The sequence below is a fragment of the Bos indicus genome, chromosome 8 (assembly GCF_029378745.1).
Source record: "Bos indicus isolate NIAB-ARS_2022 breed Sahiwal x Tharparkar chromosome 8, NIAB-ARS_B.indTharparkar_mat_pri_1.0, whole genome shotgun sequence".
NCBI classification, from domain to species: domain Eukaryota; kingdom Metazoa; phylum Chordata; class Mammalia; order Artiodactyla; family Bovidae; genus Bos; species Bos indicus.
Window position 1 is genome coordinate 82,586,448 of NC_091767.1, and position 23,406 is coordinate 82,609,853.

At 37.4% G+C, this 23,406-nt stretch overlaps 1 protein-coding gene across 2 annotated transcripts in view; it reads left to right on the forward strand.

Moving 5' to 3' along the window:
• ERCC6L2 (ERCC excision repair 6 like 2) overlaps window positions 1-23,406 on the forward strand; it is a 149,669-nt gene that overhangs the window by 76,580 nt on the left and 49,683 nt on the right. For both annotated transcript variants that reach the window (XM_070795088.1, XM_070795087.1), the window contains exons 13-14: window positions 11,004-11,103; window positions 21,160-21,312. In XM_070795088.1, coding sequence (XP_070651189.1) covers window positions 11,004-11,103; window positions 21,160-21,312 — 253 coding nt within the window. The remainder of the gene's footprint in view (window positions 1-11,003; window positions 11,104-21,159; window positions 21,313-23,406) is intronic.

The following is a 23,406-nucleotide window of genomic DNA, read 5'->3' on the forward strand; positions in this document are numbered from 1 at the left end:
TTTTTTTTAATTTTTATTTAAGATAACCCTGAACTTTTTAATCTAAATGGCAGGCTGTTAGTCATTTATTTCCCCTCCATCTCAAAATCTCACTATTGTGACAAGATTAATTTAGAAGAGAGAATAAATCCCTATTCCTGGAGGAAAGTCGAAAAGGCCACTACTAGTAGATCAGAAGTTTTAAGAAACTCATGAAAGGATTTTTATGATGAAGGGACCAGCAGAGAAAAGCCACAATCCAGAGTCAACAGGAGAGCATAGAGAATTTTCAAGCATGGGATCAGCAACTTCAGGACATGAGAGTAGACCAGAGTACATCATTCCAGGAAATTAACGTGCTGACTCTAAAACAGATTCCTGTCCCATACTTTGTACATAAAGAGGGATTGACATGTGCTCCTTGATCAAAACTGAAAAAATCATTTCATAAATTTTATAAGTAAGTGGGAAATCAGACTGGCAAAATATTCTTACAGTGGTTGTTTGCACCAGATCATAAAGCATGGAAACCCAGCTTTCTTAAACAGTCCATTTCATCATTGTCTGAAGGTTTTCTGAATACAATTCTTTTACCTCCTTAGTTAAATCTATTTTAGATATTTTATTCTTTTTGATACAATTGTAAATGGGATTTTATTATTTCTCTAATAGAGCATTGTTAATGTATAGAATGCAACAGACTTCTGTATATTAATTTTGTATTCTGCAGCTTTACCAGATTCATTGATGAGCTCTCATATTTTTTTTTTCTTGCATCTTTAGGATTTTCTGTATATAGTGTCATCATCTAGAAACACTGAGCTTTACTTCTTCCCCTTTAGCTTGGGTATGAGTATATTATTAGCTGTGGGCTTATCATATATGGCCTTTTTTATGTTGGGGCATGTTCCCTCTAGTTTCAGTTTATTGAGTTTTTTTTTTATCATAAATGGATATTAAATTTTATTGAAAGCTTTTTCCACATTTATTAAGATAATATAATTTTTATTCTTCTGTATGTTAACATGGTATATCACATCAATTGATTTGCAGATATTGAATCCCTTGCATCTCTGGGATAAATCTCACTTGATCATGACATATGATCCTTTTAACGTGTTGTTGAATTCAGTTTGCTACATTTTGTTGAGGATTTTTGCTTCTGTGTTCATCAGTGATATTACCTGTGATTTTTATATCTTTTTCTGGTTTTGGTATCAGGGCTATGCTGACCTCATAGAATGAGTTCAAAATGAAAGTAGTTTGAGAAAGATGGTGTTAACTCTTCTCTGAATGTTGAATTCATCTGTGAAGCTGTCTGGTCCTAGACTTCTTTGTTGTTGGTAGTTCTTTGATTACCAATTCAATATTGTTACTACTAATTAGTCTGTTCAAATTTTCTATTTGTTCATGGTTCAGTCTTGAGATTCATTTCTACTAATTTGTTTATTTATTAGCTATTCACTTTATTGGTGTATAATTGTGAGTAATCTTTTATGATCCTTTGTATTTCTGTGATGTCAGTTGTGACTTCTCCATTTTCATTTCTGATTTTATTGATTTTAGTTTTCTCTCTTTTTTTTCCTTGAAGAATCTGGCTAAATCAATTCTTGTTACCTTTTGAAGAACCAGCTCCTAGTTTCATTGATCTGCTCAAATTTTTTAGTCTCTGTGTCATTTATTTCTGCTCTGATGTTCATTTCTTTCCTTCACTAACTTTCAGTTTTGTTCTTTCTCTAGTTCCTTGAGGTGTAAGTTAAGTTTAGTTTGTTCATTTGGGTTTTTTCCTTGTTTCCCTTGTTTCTTGAGGGAGGCTTGTAATGGTATAAGCCATGAAACTGCTCTTACTGAGTCCCATACATTTTGGATCATTGTGTTTCCATTTTCATTTGTCTGCAGGTATATTTTTATTTGTTCATTGATTTCTTCAGTGATTCATTGTTTTTTAATAATGTATTGTTTAAACTCAATTATTTGTGTTTTTGCAGATTTGTTTTTAACTGGTTGATTTCTCATCTCTATAGTTATGGTCAGAAAAAGATGCTTGATACGATTCCCATCTTAAATTTACTAAATTTACTTGTTTTGTTGCCTAACATATGGTCTGTCCTGGACAGTGTTCCATGCGAACTTGAAAAAAAGGTCATTCTTCTGCTTCTGGATGAAATATTTTATCTTTATCTATTTAGTCCATCTGGTATAACATATTAAGACCAGTGTTTCCTAATTCATTTTCTCTCGGGATGTTCACTAACCCCAGGAATGTCAGTGGGGTGTTAAGTTTCCTACTATTAATGGTGTTACTATCAGTCTCTCCTTTTCTGTCTTAATATTTGCTTTATATATGTAGGTGCTCCTTTGCCAGATGAATATGTATTTACAATTGTTATACATCCTTCTTGAATTGATCCCTTGATCACTATGTAATGTCTTTGTCACTTCTGCAATCTTTGTTTTAAAGTCTATTTTTTCTGGTGTGTGTTGCTACCCCAGTTTTATTTTCCTTTGCATTTGGGAGGAATATCTTTTCCCATCTCCTCAGTTTCAGTCTGTGTGTCTATAACTCAAGAGTGAGCCTCTTGTCGGTAGCATATAGATGGCTCTTGTTTTTGTATCTGTTCAGCCACTCTGTGTCTTTTGATTGCAGCATTTAGTCCATGTACTTTTAATGTAGTTACTGATAGATATGTTCTCCTTTACATTTTCTTGTTTTGTGGTTGTTTCTGTAGTTCTTTTTTATTCCTTTCTTCTTTTGTTATCTTCTTTGTGATTTGATAGATATATTTTGTGTTATGTTGGTATTCCTTTCTCTTTTTTCCATATGTTTAGATTTTTGGTTTGTGGCTACTATAAGATTTAATATAGCGCTCTATTTACGGGGCTTCCCTGATGGCTCAGTGGTAAAGAATTCGCCTGCCAAGGCAGGAGACATGGGTTCGATCCCTGGGTCAAGAAGATTCCTTGGAAGAGGAAATGGCAACCCGCTGCAGTATTCTTGCCTGGGAAATCCCATGGAGAGAGGGGAGCCGGGTAGGCTACAGTCAAAGTCAGACATGACTTAGCGACTAAACAACAACTGTCTTTGTACATGATTATTTTAAGTTGCTGATCTTTTAAGTTCACACACACTTAACAACCCTAAATTTTTACTCTTCTCCCCCCCCCCCCCAGAATGTTTATTATTTTTTACATCCTATTTTATATCTTTTTGTTTTGTGTATCCCTTAACTACTTTTATGGATATACATAATTTTACTACTTTTGTCTTTTAACCTTCCTACTAGCTTTATACATGGTTGATTTACTGCCTTTACTATATATTTGCCTTTACCAGTGAGATTTTTTCCTTCCGTAATTTTCATGGATCTAGTTGTGGCCTTTTCTTTTTCACAGAGATAAGTCTCTGTAACATTTCTTATAATTTGGTTTGGTGGCACAGAACTCTTGGCTTCTACTTACCTGTGAAACTTTTGATCTCTCCAGATCTATGTGAAACTTTGCTGATTAGAATATTCTTGTTTGTAGGCTTTTCCCTTCCGTCACTTTAGGTATGTTGTGTCACTCCCTTCTGGCCTGCAGTTTCTCCACATAGCTCATAGAGTTATGGATTTGTCTTTGTATATAACTTGTTGCTTTTCCTTTTTCTCTTTCTCTTTAATTTTTGACATTGTAATTACAACGTTTCTTGGTGTGCTCCTGTTTGGGTTGGTCCTGTTTGAACTTTTTGTACTTTCTGGACCTGAATATCTTTCCTTTTCCAAGTTAGGGAAGTTTTCAGCTATTACATCTTCAAATATGGCCTCTGCCCCTTTGTCTGGGACCCCTATAATGTGAATGTTAGTATGTTTCATGTAGTTTAAGAGGTCTCAAACTGTCCTTCTTTTCTTTTTCTTTTTTCTGTTCAGCTACAGTGATTTCCACAGCTGTGTCTGCCAGCTCATTGATCCATTCTTCTGTATCATATGATCAACTGTTAATTCATTTTAGTGTATTTTAAAGTTGCATTTTTTATTTTTATTATTGCAATGTAACTGACATATAACTTTATAGTGTTTTATAAACAAAGTATTGTTGATTTACAGTATTATATTAGTTTTGGGTATACAGATAGTGATTCAATATTTTTACAGATTATACTTCGTTGAAAGTTATTACCAGATAATGGCTATAATTCCCTGCACTATGCAGTATCTTCTTGTTGCTAATCTATTTCATATACAGTAGTTTGTATTTCTTAATCCCATTACCCTGTCTTGTCCCTATCCCCTTCCCTGACCCCACTGGTAAGCACTTGTTTGTTTTCTATTTCTGTAATTGTGTTTCTGTTTTCCTATATATGTATTCATTTGTTTTATTTCTTAGGTTCCACATCTAAGTGATATCATATAGTATTTATCTTTCTCTGATTTAATTCACTAAGCATAATGTTCTCTAGGTTCATCCATGATGCTGTAATTGGCAGAATTTCATTCTTTTTTATGGCTGAGAAATAATCCATAGGAAAGCTACGACAGACCTAGACAGTGTGTTGGAAAGCAGACATTACTCTGCCTGCTCTGTATAGTCAGGGCTGTGGTCTTCCCAGTGGTCGTGTACGGTTGTGAGAGCTGGACCATAAAGAAGGCAGAGCACCAAAGAATTGATGCCTTCAAACTATGGTGGAGAAGACTCCTGAAAGTCCCTTGGACAGCAGGGAGATCAAACCAGTCAATCGTAAGGGAAATCAACCTTGAACATTCGTTGGAAGGACTGATACTGAAGCTGAAGCTCAAGTATTTTGGTCATCTGATGCGAACAGTCAACTCATTCGAAAGGTCCCTGGTGCTGGGAAAGATTGTGGGCAGAAGAAGAAGAGGGCATCAGAGGATGAGATGGCTGGATGGCATCACTGATGCAATGGACATGAACTTGGCAAACTTCAGGAGATAGTGAGGGACAGGGAGGCCTGGTATGTTGCAGTCCATGGGGTCACAAAGAGTCAGATATGACTGGGTGACTGAACAACAACAATAATCCATTCTTATATGTATACCAGATCTTTATCCATTTGTATGTTTATGGACACTGGATTGCTTCCATATCTTGGCTATTGTAGTTAATACTTCTATGGACATTGGAGTGCGTGAATCTATTTAAATTAGTATTTTCATTTTTTAGCTATATACACAAAAGTGGGATTGCTGGATCATATCATAGTTCTATTTTTAGTTTTTGGAGGACTCTCCATACTGTTTGCTATAGTGGCTGTACTGATTTACATACCTGCCAGTAGTATACAAGGATTCCTTTTTTACTCCATCCTTGCCAACAGTTGTTTGTGGTCTTATGATGACAGCTGTTCTAAGGGGTGATAGCTGATAGCTTATTGTGGCTTTGATTTGCATTTCTTTAATAATTAGTGACATTGACCATCTTTTCAGGTTCCTGTTAGCTTCTTAGGAAGATTTCTCTTCAGGTTGTCTGCCCCATTTTTGATTGGGTTGTTTGGGTTTTTTTGACATTGTTTTCTTGATACTGAGTTGTAAGAGCTATTTATATTTTTTGGATAATAACCCCATGTTGGTCATATCATTTGCAAATATTTTCTCCCATTCCTTAGGTCATTGTCTCATTTTGTCAATGGTTTCCTTTCTTGTGCAAAACCTTGTAAGTTTAATTAAGTTTCATTTGTTTATATTTGCTGTTATTTCCCTTGCCTTAGGAAACTGATCTAAAAACAGTTGATACAGTTTATGTCATAGATTGTTCTCTAGGAGTTTTATGATTTCAGTACTTAGATTTAGGTCTTTAATCCATTTTGATTATTTTTGTTGTTGGTGAGGAAATGTTCTGTTCTCATTGTTTTACATGTGGCTGTCCAGTTTTCCAAGAACCACTTGTTGAAGAGACTGTTTTGTCCATTATATCTTCTTGCCATCTTTGTCATAGATTAATTGTGTACAGGTGCATGAGTTTATTTCTGGGCTCTTTATTCTGTTCTATTGATATGTGAAGTGTTTGGGAGAGAGTTTCAATTTCAGATGAAGGGACTCTGGTAACTCACAGTCATATTGTTGTTCAGTCCTTCAGTCCTGTCCAGCTCTTTGCAACCTCATGGACTGCAGCACGCCAGGCTTGCCTATCTTTCACTATATCCCAGAGTTTGCTCAAACTCGTGTCCACTGAGTTGATGATGCCATTCAACCATCTTATCCTCTGTCGCTCCCTTTTCCTATTGCCCTCAATCTTTCCCAGCATCAGGGTCTTTTCCAGTGAGTCAGCTCTTCACATCAGGTGACCAGTGTATTGGAGCTTCAGCCTCAGCATCAGTCCTTCCAATGAATATTCAGGGTTGATTTCCTTCAGGATTGACTAGTTTGATCTCCTTGCAAGAGTCTTCTCCAGTACCACAGTTCAAAAGCATCAATTCTTTGGTGTTCAGCCATCTTTATGGTCCAACTCTCACATCAGTACATAACTACTGGAAAAACTATAGCTCTGACCATATGGATTTTGTTGGCAAAGTGATGTCTCTGCTTTTTAATATGCTGTCTAGGTTTGTCATAGCTTTCTTCCAAGAAGCAAGCATCTTTTAATTTTTATGGCTGCAGTCACTGTCTATGTGATTTTGGAGCCCAAGAAAATAAAGTCTGTTATTGTTTCTATTTTTTCCACATCTGCTTGTCATGAAGTGATGGGACTGGATGCCATGGTCTTAGTTTTTTAATGTTGAGTTTTAAGCCAGCTTTTCCCCTTTCCTCTTTCACTTTCATCAAGAGGTTCTTTAGTTCCTCTTCACTTTCTGCCATTAGGGTGGTATCATCTGCATATCTGAGATCATTGATATTTCCCACATTAATCTTGATTCCAGCTTGAGCTTCCTCCAGCCCAGCATTTCACGTGATGTACTCTACATAGACATCAAATAAGCAAGGTGACAATATACAACCTTGATATACTCCTTTCCCAATTTTGAACCAGTTCATTGTTCCATGTCCAGTTTTAATTGTTGCTTCTTGACCTGTATACAGGTTTTTCTGGAGGCAGGAAAGGTGGTCTAGTATTCCCGTCTCTTGAAGAATTTTCCATAGCTTGTTTTGATCCACACAGTCAAAACCTTTAATGTAGTCAATGAAGCAGAAGTAGATTTTTTTTGGAATTCCCTTGCTTTTTCTGTGGTCTTACAGATGTTGGCAATTTGATCTCTGGTTCTTCTGCCTTTCGTAAATTTAACTTGTACATCTGAAAGTTCTCAGTTCATGTACTGTTAAAGCCTAGACTGAAGGATTTTAAGCATTCCCTTACTAGCATGGTGGGCTTCCCTTGTGGCTCAGCTGGTAAAGAATCCACTTGCAATGTGGGAGACCTGGGTTTGATCCCTAGGTTGGGAAGATCCCCTGGAGAAGGGAAAGCCTACCCACTCCAGTATTCTGGCCTAGAGAATTCCAGGGACTGTGTAGTCCGTGGGGTTGCAAAGAGTCAGACACAACTAAGCGACTGTCACTTTACTAGCATTGTAGATGAGTGCGATTGTGCTGTAGTTTGAACATTCTTTGGCATTACCCTTCTTTGAGATTGGAATGAAACCTGACCTTTTCCAGTCCTGTGGCCACTGCTGAGTTTTCTAAATTTGCTGGCATATTGAGCGTAGCACTTTCACAGCATCATCTTTTAGGATCTGAAATAGCTCAGCTGGAATTCATCACCCTCACTAGCTTTGTTTGTAGTAATGCTTCCTAAGGTCCACTTGATTTCACACTCCTGGATGTCTGCCTCTAGGTAAGTGATCACACTGTCATGGTTATCTGGATCATTATAACCTTTTTTGTATGATTCATCTGTGTATTCCTGCCTCCTCTTCTTAATGTCTTCTGCTTCTGTTGGGTCCCTTCCGTTTCTGTCCTTTATTATACCCGTCTTTGCATGAGATGTTCCCTTGGTATCTCTAATTTTCTTGAAGAGATCTCTAGTCTTCCCCATTCTGTTGTTTGCCTCTGTTTCTTTAAATTGTTCGCTTAAGATGGCTCTCTCGTCTCTCCTTGCTCTTCTTTGGAACTCTGCCTTCAGACGGGTATATCTATCCTTTTATCCTTTGTGTTTCACTTTGCTTCTTTTCTTAGCTGTTTGTAAGCCCTCCTCAGACAACCATTTTGCCTTTTTGCATTTCTTTTTCTTGGGGATGGTTTTGATTACTGCCTCCTGTACAGTATTAGGAATCTCCATCCGTAGTTCTTCATACATTCTTTCTATCAGATCTAATCCCTTGAATCTATTTGTCACTTCCAGTGTATAATCATAGGATTTGGTTTAGGTCCTACCTAAATGGCCTCGTGGTTTTCACTACTTTCTTCAATTTAAGTCTGAATTTGGCAAGAAGGAGTTTATGACCTAACCCACAGTCAACTCCCAGTCTTGTTTTTCTGACTGTATAGAGCTTCTCCATCTTCGACTGCAAAGAATATAGTCAGTTTGATTTCAGTAATGAGCATCTGGTGATGGGCAGAGTCTTCTCTTGTGTTGTTGAAAGAGAGTGTTTGGTATGGCCAGTAGGTTCTCTTGGCAAAACTCTATTAGCCTTTGCCCTGCTTCATTCTGTATTCCAAGGCCAAACTTGCCTGTTACTCCAGATACCTCTTCACTCCCTATTTTTGCATTCCAGTCCGCAATGATGAAAAGGACATCTTTTTTTGGTGATAGTTTTAGAAGGTCTTATAGATCTTAGTAGAGCCATTCAACTTCAGCTTCTTCAGCATTGGTGGTTGGTGCGTAGACTTGGATTACTGTGATATTGAATGATTTGCCTTGGGAACAAACTGAGATTATTCTGTTGTTTTTGAGACTGTACCCAAGTACTTCGTTTCAGACTCTTGTGTACTGCATTTTGGACTCTTGTGTAATGCAAGGGCTACTCCATTTCTGATAAGGGATTCTTGCCCACAGTAGAGATTTAATAGTCATCTGAATTAAATTCACCCATTCCCATTGATACATAGACAAATACCAAAATCAGTATTGTTTTAACTTTGAGTTATAATTCTTCTTGTTTTCTATACAATTTTAAAAGACAGGTGCATAAAAATAATTATAACTGTTCTGCTAATGAATACATGGCATATAAAGATATAATTTGTAACATCAATAAAATAAAGGGTGATAGCAGAGCTGTAAAGGTGGTTTAATGCAATTGAAATTAAGTTGGTTTCAGCTTAAGATAGGATAAATTTGAACCCATGTAGTCTGACTTGCAGAGCCTAGACTTTCAACAAGCCTCTTCCCAGTGACAGCTGCTCAGGAAAGTGGTCAAATGAAAACCACAGAAAAATTTCCATTTCCTTTTGATTTAACAACACTTGTTGTAATTTTGTTCTTTTTCATCTAGGCCATCAGGACCCATCTTATTTATCCCAGTGGTCCCTCAAAATACAGTTCACTCTGCTTTGGCATTCAGTGAAAGTTAGTTGATGATAAAACTAAATGAATGGGATTCTTCTTCTTCTCCCTCTCCTTCTGTTGACTCTGACTGGAGGAAACAAGAAAAGTGAAGATACTGACCTCCACACTGTATAACAGTTTCTTGACACTCATCTTTATGTGATTAAAGACCTTTTACATATTTGTACTTTATAGACTTTGAAACTGATGATGCATGGGTCCAGTATAACATGTTACAAGGTTTTGTCTGTAAAGATTAAAGAGTAAATGTTCTAACACAGTCTGTCACTCAGCAAACAGTTGACTTACACCAAAGGACATTTCCTTAGATCCATTTGTATTTATCCTTAGACCCAAATGCCTTGGGGGAGAGAAAGGGATTATGAGCCCCTCTCTATCCAGGCTGCAGGATGCAAGTGACAATGCAGTAACTTATCCCTGGCTTTGCTGTGTCACAAGAGTACTCCTTCTTTTCTGGGAATGCAAGACTTTCAGTACCCCAATATGTCCTCTAGTAAAAGCCCTTCTCTGGGAGGAGGAATGGGCAAAGGAGGCAGAGGAAGCACCAAATATAACAACATAGTGTGACTTTATAAGGTCAAAATTAAATTTTCCCCAATTTATAACATTTTCAAGCATGAGGCAGTATGGCCTTGCCCATGATCCCGCATGACTGTAACAGGTATTTAGAAGCAGGTGATCTCATTCAGAACATCCAATAAAACCTCCACCTGGGAGAAGCTACAGGGATTGTACCTATAGTTCACCCGTGTGGTGAGTCAGGTTAGAGTTTTAATTAGCTCTGCAGTCCATATCAAAACACCTGGGGTACTAACCAACTGAGTGGTCCAGTCAGACAGACTGTATGGAAATCTCAGTAGATGAAGGGTATAAATCTGCATTTCTGTAAGCTTGCCAGTTGATTAACTGCTTTTCCTCAGGTTTGTTTTTTTTTTTTGACAGTTTCATTGAAGTATAATTAACGTACAATATACTGCACATATTTCAAGTGTACTTGATAAGTCTTGATATAAGAATATAGCATGAACCCATAACCACAATCAAAATAGCAAACATATCCATCACCCTTCAAATTTTCTTTGTGCCACTTTGTAATCCATCCCTCTTTCCTCTCCTGAGGCCCCTATTCCCAAGCAACCACTGATCTGCTTACTGTCACTATGGATTAGTTTGCGTTTTTGAGAGGTTTTATATAAATGGAGCCCTTCATAAGCTTAAGACTGCCATAAAAGAAAAATCTGAATTTAGGAAAAGTTTGGCACAGTAGAAAGTAATGTTTATAACAGAAATTAAGTTGATATATATATGTTTTCTACTCCTTTTTATATGAATTTCTGTTTTTACATTATTATTAAATAATACAGCCTATCTAAACATGGACAGAGGAGCCTGGCAGGCTACAGTTTATGGGATTGCAAAGAGTCGGACACGATTGAGAGACTCAGCACAAAGCATAGCACATACCTAAACATAAGATTTTTTTTCAATTAAAATTTTAGTAATGTTTCATGTTTATATCCATAAAGCTGCCTCCTGAACTTGAAGTTGTTTCGCTTGATCTTGGTCGCCTTTTGTTTTTAATTTTTCTGCAGAGCATATAGGATCGGGCAGTGCAGAGATGTCAAAGTGCTTAGGCTGATATCCTTGGGAACCGTGGAGGAGATCATGTACTTACGACAAGTATACAAGCAGGTGAATGTATTTCCCTTTTTCTATTTAAAAGTTAATATATGTCAGTTTTATGAAATTAATAATAAATTTGTATACAAATATATTTCTATTTCATTCTAGCTATAATAATGAATTTAATAAGATGATGAAATATACTCTAGAATATAGTTCTAAAAAACTAATTCTTTGGTTCATTGAATTTTAGAGCTGAAGTTTTCTTACAGCAATACTTTACTGTACACACAAAATCATCTTGGGATCTTTAAAAATACTGATTCTCATTTAGTAGTACTGGGTAGAGCCCAAGATTCTGCATTTTAAACAAGCTCCCGGAAGTGCTAGCACTGCTAGTCTACAGACCACAGTTTGAGGAGCAAGGTCACAGCTAAGTGTATGCCACAGATGTGGTATCAGTGTACCCAGACAGTCTGCGCTCTCTGGACAGCAAGATTACCTAAGCCAGGTTCCATCCTTGAGTAGCCTCTTCTCAGAATAGACATTCACATGTTACCATTTTCTGTACGTGCCATAACATGAAGAAGACTAGAGAGGAGTACCATAGAGATATCTAATACAAACGTTTCAGGTTTTATATAATGATACCAGGACCCAGGATGCCCCAGTATATGGAATCATAGGAATAGACCTCAAGTGCAGTTAACTACTGTGCTGGTGTTTTTAATATTCATCTAAAATTGCATTAACTCTGTGCTATCCTTAGGGTATCAATTACTGCTCCATTTATGCCTCTAAACAAAGTTTATTTAGTCTATAACTGCCCACTTGAGAAGATCTGGAATGAGGTTCAAGTTTAATTATAAATGTTAAATTTGAATTACTCCCTATATATTTAGTTGGAATCTGTTTAAGAGCAAACATCTGCTACATGTGGTGGTAGTTAACCTAAGAATGATCCAACCTTAAATTTATGCTATTTTCTTAATTCTAAAAGTAGAATTGTACACAGAAATTTTTATTTTTCTTAAAGCATTTAGCTTTGTAAGAAACTTTTAATCTTTTTGTTCTTTGGTATAGCACAATGCCTGAAAATTATCTTTTCAGACATATTTAAGTAATCTTGGGAAAAAGTAGAATATTGTTTTTTGCATCTTTGGAGCAGCTCTTTAAAATACTATCTTTGACTTGTCACAAGTAAGGCTCTTTTCTCAATCCCATTATTTCCTTTTGCCTGTTTGGCCTGTTACATAATAATATGTAATAAAAAGTCTTCAGAACATGAAAGTAATTAAAGTTGTTAGAAGTTTGTATGATCTAATTGCTTATTAAAATAAACCTTAGGGAACATTCAGCCATACAACTTGGTAGGCACAAATAAAGATAAAATGGCCATCATGTGAGAAATGGCATAAATGTGACTTAAAAGATTCATTGGATTTTGAACCAAGGGTGCAAATGACAAACACACTCTAGCCTCACAAGTGTTCTCAGATCTCTTGGAGCGGGGGCGGGGAATCTAAAATGATGTTTAAAAAAAAACCTGTAAAAATATTGGAAAGCAAAAGAGTTCTCTCTGCGGGCTAGAAATGATAAGGAACCCTGAAAGACAAAGGGCAGCTGAGATCAGATTGAAGGAAGAAATCAGTCATGAGAAGATTACTGGAAAAGGTAGGTGCAACTTACGAATATTCCAAGCTTAGAGTCATAGATACTAAAAAAAGAAAGGAGACTTGGGTTAAGTATAATGCCCCCTCTTTGGGGTATTATTAATAATCTAACATGATCTTTCCCCCATTGTACCAAACTACAGCCAATGGAAATGTTTGCTCTCTACTAGGAACAAAACATAGAAATACTGGAAGGAAAGAAGCAAAGCTCCAAATTTTTGCTGAAATAGAGAAGAAAGTCCAAAATAATAAATGCCTAGAAACCCTTCCACCTGCTCCCTGCTTTAAATAATTATTGCAGTTGGCCTAGATGAGCATGTAAGACATTTGAAGTCAGATGAAACACGCCCCCCCCCCCAAATAGTTACTATGGAACAGTTTTGGAAAATAAACACTATGAAAGTGTCCCTCAGAGATACCAGGTCCTAATCTCTGGAACCTGTAAATGTTACTTTATATGGAAAAAAGGATCTTTGCACATGTGATTAAGGATTTTTTGAGATGGGGAGATTAGCCTTGATTGTTCAGGTGGGCCCTAAGTCGTGATTTATAAATAAGAAGCAAAGGGAAATCTGACACAGACAGAAGAGAAGGCAGTGCCACAGGGCAGAGATTAGAGCTAGGTAGTCACAAACCAAAGAATGCTGACAGCCACCAGAAGTGAGAAGAGGCAAGGAATGGATCCTACCCTAGAGCTTGTGAAGAGAACATGGCTCTGCAAAACTTGATTTTATTCCATTGATACTGATATCAGACGTATAGCCTCCTGTAAGAGAATAAATTTCTATTGTTCTAAGCCATCAAGTTTATGATAATTTGTTACAAGAGATATAGGAACTAACATGTGCGTGTGTGCTCAGTTGTGTTTGACTCTCTTCAACCCCATGAATTGTAGCCTGCCAGACTCCTCTCTCCATGGAATTTTTCAGGCAAGCATTCTGGAGTGGACTGTCATTTCTTCTTCCAGTGGATCTTCCCGACCCAGAGACTAAACCCATGTCTCTGATATCTCCTGCATTGGCAGGCAGATTCTTTATCACTGTTCTATCTGGGAATCCTCTAGGAACTATTATAGGCACTGAAAAAATAACATCAGAGAAAACAAAAGTAATAGAAAAGAGTAGAAGATTTTTAAAAAACTATAAATATTCAAAAGGTAAGTGAGGTTGTAGGATCCTGGAAATAAGAAAAGACTACTGGAAAAATATCCATTAGAGATCCAGAAATGAAAAACTCCAGCAATAGGCTGAATATCAAAGAGCAAAGTTTCATCTAAAAGAACGAGCCACACAGTTCTTCTAGATTACAGAGCAAAAAGACAGAGACAGAGTACATGTAAGAACAGTTAGGAGGAATGAAGGTTAGATCTAGGACTTCCAGTGTCAGTCTTATAGTTGAAGAAGTTAACAGAAGGAAGAAGCCCCAAATAAAGGATGAAACTTTTAAGTAGTAGAAAATAAGAGTCCACAGATTATTATATGAGCCTACTGAGTGCTAAATAGGATAAATGAGAATAGATCCACACTTAGATTGTCTTTTTATAGTTGTAAAATACCAAGGATAAAAAGATAAATCCTTAAAATTCCCAGAGATAAACTTTATGGAGAGGAAAAAAAAATTATAAAAGTACTAGAATTAGGTAGATATCTAATTGTTATTAGCAATATTGGCTATCTAGGAGCAGTAACTTAAAATGAGGGGAAATTATAGCTCTGTATTATCAGAGAAAGTGAATGAATTTTTAATTCAAAAGTTTTCCGCAGTGGTGGAAACTTTTCCTTCAGTGGTGAATTATACCAAACATTTAATATTCCTCTTGAGAACAGAGAAGGGAACAATTCCAGCCTACTTTAGAAAGATAGAAGAATACTGAAACCAAAATTGGCAAAGAAAATTATAGACAAATATGTCTCATGAACATAAACATAAAAATCTTTAACAAAGCCTCTGTTAGAAGTTGAATTGTGCCCCCCCTCCCCCACCACAAAAAAGTGAAATAAAAAACATGGCGAAGTCCATAACCTCTGGTAGCTGTGAATGGGATCTTACTTGGAAGTAAGATCTTTGCTAATGTAATCAAGTTAAATGATGTTATACTCTATTAGCTGCTGCTGCTAAGTCGCCTCAGTCGTGTCCGACTGTGCAGCCCCATAGACAGCAGCCCACCAGGCTCCCCCATCCCTGGGATTCTCCGGGCAAGGACACTGGAGTGGGTTGTCATTTCCTTCTCCAATATACTCTATTAGGGTGGGCCCTAATTCTGGTATGACTGATATTCATACAAAAGGGAAATCTGGATGCAGACAAACACAGAAGGAGGATGCCATGTGATGATAGAGGCAAAGACTGGCGTGATGAAGCTGTGAACCAAGGAATGCGTAGGATTGCCAGCAACTACCAGAAACTAGGAAAAAGAAAGGAAGGATTTTCCTTCCCTTAGAACTTTCAGAGAGGGTATGGCCCTGCCAATATCTTGATTTTAGACTTAGCCTCCAGAACTGAGAGCGAATAAATTTCTATTGTTTTATACCATGTGGTTTATGGTACTTTGTTACAGCAGCCTTAGGAAACTGATGCAGCCTCTAAGGCAAATGTTGTAAATTTGACTGCATTTTTATATGAAACTTCTGTATGACAAAGGAAGTACAAGCCAAATTAAAGGACAGACAGGAGGAAATATTTGCCATAAATATAATAAACAAAGGAGTAGCATCTATAATATATAAAGAACTCCTACAAATCAATAAAAAGACTATGATTAGACATTTTAGTGAAGAAAAAATATTAATGTACACATAATGCATACGAAAAGATGCTTAACCACACTTATAATTGAGAAATACAGAATAAAATAAGATTGCGTTCTACATGTTCTACAAAATACTTTTTGTTCCGTGGGGTATTTTTTAGGGAGCTGGGGAGATTAATGTTGCTTATTATTAGTGGAAATACTTTTAAAGAGATACTCATTTAGTGTTTTTGGAATACAGCGAGCACTTATTTTAGAAGTTAATTTAACAGCATTTTTAAATGCATTTTCTCCCTATTTACCTTGTAGAAATATTCTCACATATGCACAGTGAAGAATGACAAGGATTTCTGTTCAGAATTGTTAGTATTTGTTTGAAAAATGGAAAAAAAGAATAGCCTAAATGTCCAACAGTAACAGAATAACATAAATTCTGATATACCACATTATGGAATACCTTGCAACAGCAAAAAATTTTTTTAAAGATTATAGAGCAAATGTACCTATGTGACACAATCTTTAAGACATTTTAAGTGGGACAAAAAAAGTAACTTGCAGAACATGTATACCAATTGTGTTCGTTTATAAAACTATGTATATTTATGTATATAAAATTTACATAAATATACATAAAAATTTATGTATCTAAAAATAGCTCTAACTGCATTGAAAAATCTCTATGAAGGATAAACCTAAATATTACAGTATTGGTTAGATTGATAAGGGATAATCTGTATCATTCAGGGAGACTTGCCCTTTGATGTTTTTGTTTACATTTGTTTATGATAAAAGTCCTCAGGTATTTTATACTTAAAAACACTTATACAATGATACAGTGACTGTGCTCCTTCTGGTTTGGAGCACTGCATATAATCTAGTTTGACATCAGAAATTCATCTTTCACGTATATATAATTTATTTAGCAGTAAATATGTATTTACAAAAGAGTTGCAAGAACAGCACAGAGAACTCCAAATTAACTTCACCTAACTTCTCCAGTTGTTAACATTTTACCACATGTGCTTTTTCCTTCTCTCACTCAGCCATGATCTTTATTCTTTTTCTGAACTATTTGAAAGTTGTAAACTTATCACCTCTACATTCTCTGTATTTCTGTTTAAATGTACATATAAAAATAGCTTTATGCATTATAAACACTCAGTTTTACATATTTTTCTGCAGCTTGCTTCTCCTTCATCCCCTACTCTCTTCTCAAAAATGTAGGTATCCAAATCAAGAAACTAACACTTACAGCATTACCTTATAATTCATAGAACCCATGCAGATTTCATCAGCTTTCCTGGCAATGTCTCCTTTCTCCTTCTGGCTCAAATTCCAATCCAGGATCATAATTACATTTCTTTTTGTGTCTCCTAAGTTTTCTTCAGCCTTAAGTTGTGCAGGCTTTCCTGGTCTTTCATGACCTTGACAGTTTTAAAAAGTAAAGCCTTTCCTTGTGTATACTTTCTCTCAGCGTGTCCATTTGATGTTTCCTCATGTCCTAACTCAAGCAGCTTTCACAAGAATGGCACAGAAAGAATGCTGTGCTCTTCTGATCGCATTGTCAGAAGGCGCCTAGTGCCTAGAGGACCTGACCCGCCAGTGATATTAATCTTGATCACCTGTCAAGTTTGTGTCTACCAGCTTTCTCCACTGCAGAGTTACCACTTTTTTCATTTGTAAGTTGATATATGTATATTATGAGAAGATCATCGGAGACCACGCCAATACAGTCAGCCCTCTGTTTCCATGGTTCTTCTTTCACAGATTCAAACAACTGTGGATTAAAGTGACACTTGAATTTTCTCTGTGCTAGCTATTTGTATCCATTTATGTTCAGTTCAGTTTAGTCACTCAGTTGTGTCTGACTCTTTGCGACCCCATGGACTGCACCAAGCTTCCCTACATGTAATTGTATTTACATGTATTTATACAGAGTTTGGGCTTCCCTAGTAGCTCAGCTGGTAAAGAATCTGCCTGCAATGTAGCAGACCCCGGTTTGATTCCTGGATCAGGAAAATCCCCTGGAGAACGGATGGGCTACCCACTCCAGTATTCTTGGGCTTCCCTGGTGGCTCAGATGGTAAAGAAACCACCTGCAGTGTGAGAGACCTGAGTTCGATCCCTGGGTTGGGAAGATCGCAGAAGGAGGGCATGGCAACCCACTCCAGTATTCTTGCCTGGAGAATCCCCATGGACAGAGGAGCCTGGCAGGCTACAGTCCATGGGGTTGCAAAGAATCAGACACCACTGAGCAACTCGGCACAGCACAGCACACAGAGTTTACATTGTATTAGGTGTTATAAGTAATCTAGAGATGATTTAAAGCATATAGGAAGGTAATGCTTAGCTTATATGCAGATACTATGCCATTTCATAAAAGCAGCTTGAGCATGCATGGTTCTGAAATACATGGGGGTCCTGGAACCATACCAAGGGATGAGGGACAACTGTACCCTGTTCCTCATCAGCTTTAGTGTTCATTGATGATTCCTACCTGAATCAGCTACCACTGTGATGGTTTGTCAGATGGTGATTTTTCTGTTTCCATTATTACTTCTTTTATATTTGTTGGCATTTTACCAAAAAGAGAGCTTTCCTTTCTCTTCCATTGATTTAATCTGTGTGGACTCATGGGCTAGTATTTTAGTAACAAATTTTAGGAACACACTGAATATCATGAATTGTTTTTAATGTTCAAACTCATTTTTTGACCAGTGAGAACCCCTTCAAGGGGCCTTCTGTCTCATTTTGGCAAGCTCTCATGATGCTTATTGCACCTCCTTACTGTGGTGGGCTGAGTAATCAGATCAGATCAGATCAGATCAGTCGGTCAGTAGTGTCCGACTCTTTGCGACCCCATGAATCGCAGCACGCCAGGCCTCCCTGTCCATCACCAGCTCCCGGAGTTCACTCAGACTCACGTCCATCGAGTCAGTGATGCCATCCAGCCATCTCATCCTCTGTCGTCCCCTTCTCCTCTTGCCCCCAATCCCTCCCAGCATCAGAGACTTTTCCAATGAGTCAACTCTTCGCATGAGGTGGCCAAAGGACTAGAGTTTCAGCTTTAGCACCATTCCTTCCAAAGAAATCCCAGGGCTGATCTCCTTCAGAATGGACTGGTTGGATCTCTTGCAGTCCAAGGGATTCTCAAGAGTCTTCTCCAACATTACAGTTCAAAAGCATCAATTCTTCGGCGCTCAGCCTTCTTCACAGTCCAACTCTCACATCCATACATGACCACAGGAAAAACCATATAGTCCTCCACATATACCTGTATCCTAATTCCCTGAACACACCTGGATTATGTGGGTGAGCCCAGTGTAATCACAAGGGTCCTTGTAAAGGGAGGGGGTAGCAGTGGGGTCAGAAAAAGGAAAGAAGAAGGCAATATAACCACAGAAGCAGAGAGTTAGAGAGAATGATGTGAAGATGCCTCATTACTGGCCTTGAAGATGGAGGATGGGGTCATGTACTCTTAACACGGTGACTATTCCTTTTTTACTTCTTGCATATCTTGTATATTGTGAGGAAATCTAAGCATTTCGTAGCCTTGCATGGGTTTTTTCTTAAGCTAGAAACTACATTTTCCAAATACTGATATTTTCCCCCTTAGCCTCTTGATTTGTAACAATGGTTTTGTTATAGTTACCCTAGAGATGGATGCATCTGGCCTTCAGTTTTACTTGGGCCACTTTGGAAAACTTAAATTTTAAGTACAAAATAATGTGTCTTTTTTGTGATGAAGCTTTGGTAGGAGACAAAGATTCAGATGAATGCTTACAAATTACTTTGGTGATTATATTTAGTACAACAGTCTGACAGTATAGACTTTAAGGAAGTGTTTAAGGAATACCATGTTTAAGGAAGTGTCAGTAGCAAGCGTAAAATCATCAGTAACTGGGCCGTCAAGTAAATCAGTTGCTGTTGTGATTATGTATTTCCAGGACTATAACCTGTATTTTGGGGACACATATAAAACTAATCAAATCAGTGTATTGATCCATAACTTATTCAAATTTAGGTCCCAAGGGTCTTGTTTTAAGAGGGACATCTGGCGATGAGAAATTGATACAAGTATAAATTTTGTGTTCAGCCAAACTCAGGAATAAATTCTACAAATGATGCTTCCTAGGGGGCAGCTGTGAGAAAGACACTTAATTTCTCTAAATTTAAGTTCTTTTATTTCTAGAAGGGAGAAGATAATATAGGATTGTAGGAATTAAATGAGAATATAAACATGCTACACATATATCCAATAAATAGAAGCTGTTGTTAGTAAGAATAATTTTAGTCACCTAAAGCAATTTTTCCTGTTGTCGTTCAGTCTCTGACTCTTTTACGACCCACTGGGCTCTAGCCCACCGGGCTCCTCTGTGCACGGGATTTCTCAGGCAAGAGTACTGGTTGTTGTTGTTCAGTTGCTAAGTTATATCCAACTCTTTGTGACTCCATAAACTGTAGCTGGCCAGGCTCCTCTGTCCATGGAATTCTCCAGGCAAGAGTACTGAAGTCAGTTGCCATTTCCTCCTCCAGGGGATCTTCCCAACCCAGGGATCAAAACCTGAGTCTCCTGCATTTCCTGCATTGGCAGGTGAATTCTTTACCACTCAGCCACTGGGGAAGCTCCAAGGATGCTGGAATGGGTAGTTATTCCCTTCTCCAGGGGATCTTCCCAACCCAAGGATCAAACCCAGGTCTCTTACATTGCAGGCAGATTCTTTACTGTCTGAGCCACCAGGGAATACCAAGAATACTGGAGTTGGGTTGCTATTTCCATCTCCAGGGGAACTTTCTAATTCAGGGATCAAACCCGCATTTCCTGCCTTGGCAGGTGAATTCTTCACCCTGAGTCACCAAGGAAGCCCCTATAACAATGAATTATAGTGCCTGGTATGCTGCGGTTCATGGGGTCACAAAGAGTTGGACACGACTGAGCGACTGAACTGAACTGAACTGATAGTACAAATCAGCCTGGTGAAAATCACAAAGTATCACTTCTTACTAATCCTTCCATCAGCAATAGATTGAGGTTATTTTTCACTCTTTGTTTAAGAAATGTTAGAGTGTACATGGGATTAATCAAAGTGTATTTAGTTAATATACAGTAAAATATCTAATCAGGAGACACATTAAGTTGATACTAAAGTGGTATATGTCCTTAAGGGTTCCATGTCAGTGTTCTTGCTGAATTCACAATTGTTTCAGGGATGCAATGTGTCTAAACAGTGGTTGGATTTTTGCTGTTAGTTGACAGTGTAACCATGGCCACAATTAGTTTGATACCAATGTGGTTATTGTATAACTACTTTAGATTATAATTTAACTTTGGTGATGTAAGGACTATTTCTTCCAGTTTTAGTACTTTCCATTGAACTAAGAGTCTAGAAAGGAGAAAAGTGTTTTCAAATGTGTGCCTTTTACATTTTACATCAGGTGGCTAGGCCATAGAGAGATATGATCTTGAGTCAGTTGTTAGAAAACAGATAAAATAGGAAATGTAAGATTTTGTTCTTTAATAAGACTGGACAGATTATTTCACCATAATGGCAACATCTGCCAGGGAAATTAAAATAAAATTTCCTCCCTACGGAGATTCTGCCTGCTCGAGCTAAAGCTGTGTATATACAGGGAATGCCAGGAAATTCTGACATATTGTTGGAGCAAACACTTCAAAAATATCTTGTGTTTTTTCTGTTATAGCAACTTCACTGTGTGGTGGTTGGAAGTGAAAATGCCAAGCGATATTTTGAAGCAGTTCAAGGATCAAAAGAGCATCAAGGAGAACTTTTTGGAGTCTATAATCTCTTCAAACTGAGATCCCAAGGATCTTGTCTTACAAGGGACATCCTGGAGGTGTGAAATTTTTCTTTGATCTTTTCAGTATTTTCAGTATGGTTTTCTACCTCAAGAAAATTGCTGGTACCTTTTCAGAGAAATTTTTGGTTTTCTTCATAAATAAGTCCTATATTTAGAATTTCTACTTTTAGAGAAATTTGAAATGAATTATTATACCTCTAATCTAAGATTTTCCCCATGCATAGTTAAATTCAGATACATATACAAGATAGTATGACCTTCCAAGGCCATTTCAGACTGGTAAAGAGAAATTTATCATTTGGAAAACAGCTGTTGAAGTCAGGAACTAAAAAAATAGACTTTCCTAAGTAAACAAAAATATAAAATGTGTTTTGATTAAAAGTTACCAAATACTCCCTGAGATGCACTCTCATGTCTTTTGGGGACTTTCTTTTTCTGTTCCCAATAAAAATTACACACCAGTATTTCAAACTCTCCCAGTTGTGTTCATCCTCAGGATACAGATGTTTCTTATTCTTAACAGGATATTTATATCCTTTAAAAAAAACTTTTAAATTCTTTAATATACTAGAATACTAAGAATATTAGCCTATTTTTTAGTTAACATTGATATGAGTATCATGCAATCTTGGACTGTCATTTTTTTTCAATCCCTTCATCATAAAGCTGAGGAAACTGAGTCTTGAAAAACTTAAGGATATTTCCCTTAACTTCCAGGACTTTGTAGTAAAACCTTAATGTACTTCATTTATTTAATAGTACCATAAAAACTGTTCAAGGAGCAATTAGTCTCTGTCCTTAAAGAATTTAGACCATGTTTATGGGATATGGAAGAGAACATTTATATAATGTACATGTAACATTGGTAAGCATATGTTAAGTAAGTTCAGTAGTGGTTCATATGTGATCACCAATGGATGGAGGAGAAGAAGATATATATTATTTGTATGTCGTGAATATTACAGCTGTTATACAATGTCTGATGTATACTGCTGAGTTTTATTTTATAGTAATTATTCGATTCTGAATTGAGTGGCTCATTTAAGGTTCCCCTTTTTCTTATTTTTTATATGCTGGTTCTTTCATGGACTTGTATTTTCCCATTCCTCTTCTCTAATCATTAACCTTGTCTGTCCTTCAGGCCCCCCTCAGATCGTACCTCCATCACAGAGTACTGGGCAACATACTAATGTATATTCAGGTTTCTAATTTGGGATCATTATCTGTAAAATATATTAGTATTATATTACTTTTCCTGTTTTCTGTTGTTCAGTCGCTAAGTCCTGCCTGGCTCTGCAACTCCATGGACTGCAGCATGCCAGGCTTCCCTGTCCTTCACTCAGTTCAGTTCACTCACTCAGTCATGTCTGACTCTTTGCGACCCCATGGACTTCAGCATGTCCAGGCCTCCCTGTCTATCACCAACTCACAGAGTTTACTCAGACTCATGCCCATTGAGTCAGTGATGCCATCCAACCATCTCATCCTCTGTCGTCCCTTTCTCCTCCCGCCTTCAGTCTGTCCCAGCATCAGGATCTTTTCCAATGAGTCAGTTCTTCATATTAGGTGACCAAAGTATTAGAGTTTCAGCTTCAGCATCAGTCCTTCCAATGAATATTCACGACTGATTTCCTTTAGGATAGACTGGTTGGATCTCTTTGCTGTCCAAGGGACTCTCAAGAGTCTTCTCCAACACCACAGTTCAAAAGCATCAATTCTTCGGCGCTCAGCTTTCTTTATAGTCCAACTCTCACATCCATACATGACTACTGGAAAAACCATAGCCTTGACTAGACGGACCTTTGTTGGCAAAATAATGTCTCTGCTTTTTAATATGCTGTCGAGGTTGGTCATAAGTTTTCTTCCAAGGAGCAAGCATCTTTTAATTTCATGGCTGCAGTCACCATCTACAGTGATTTTGGAGCCTCCCAAAATAAAGGCTCTCGCTGTTTCCACTGTTTCCCCATCTGTTTGCCATGAAATGATGGGACTAGATGCCATGATCTTCGTTTTCTGAATGTTGAGTTTTAAGCCAACTGTTTCACTCTCCTCTTTCACTTTCATCAAGAGGCTCTTTAGTTCTTCTTCACTTTCTGCCATAATGGTGATGTCATCTGCATATCTGAGGTT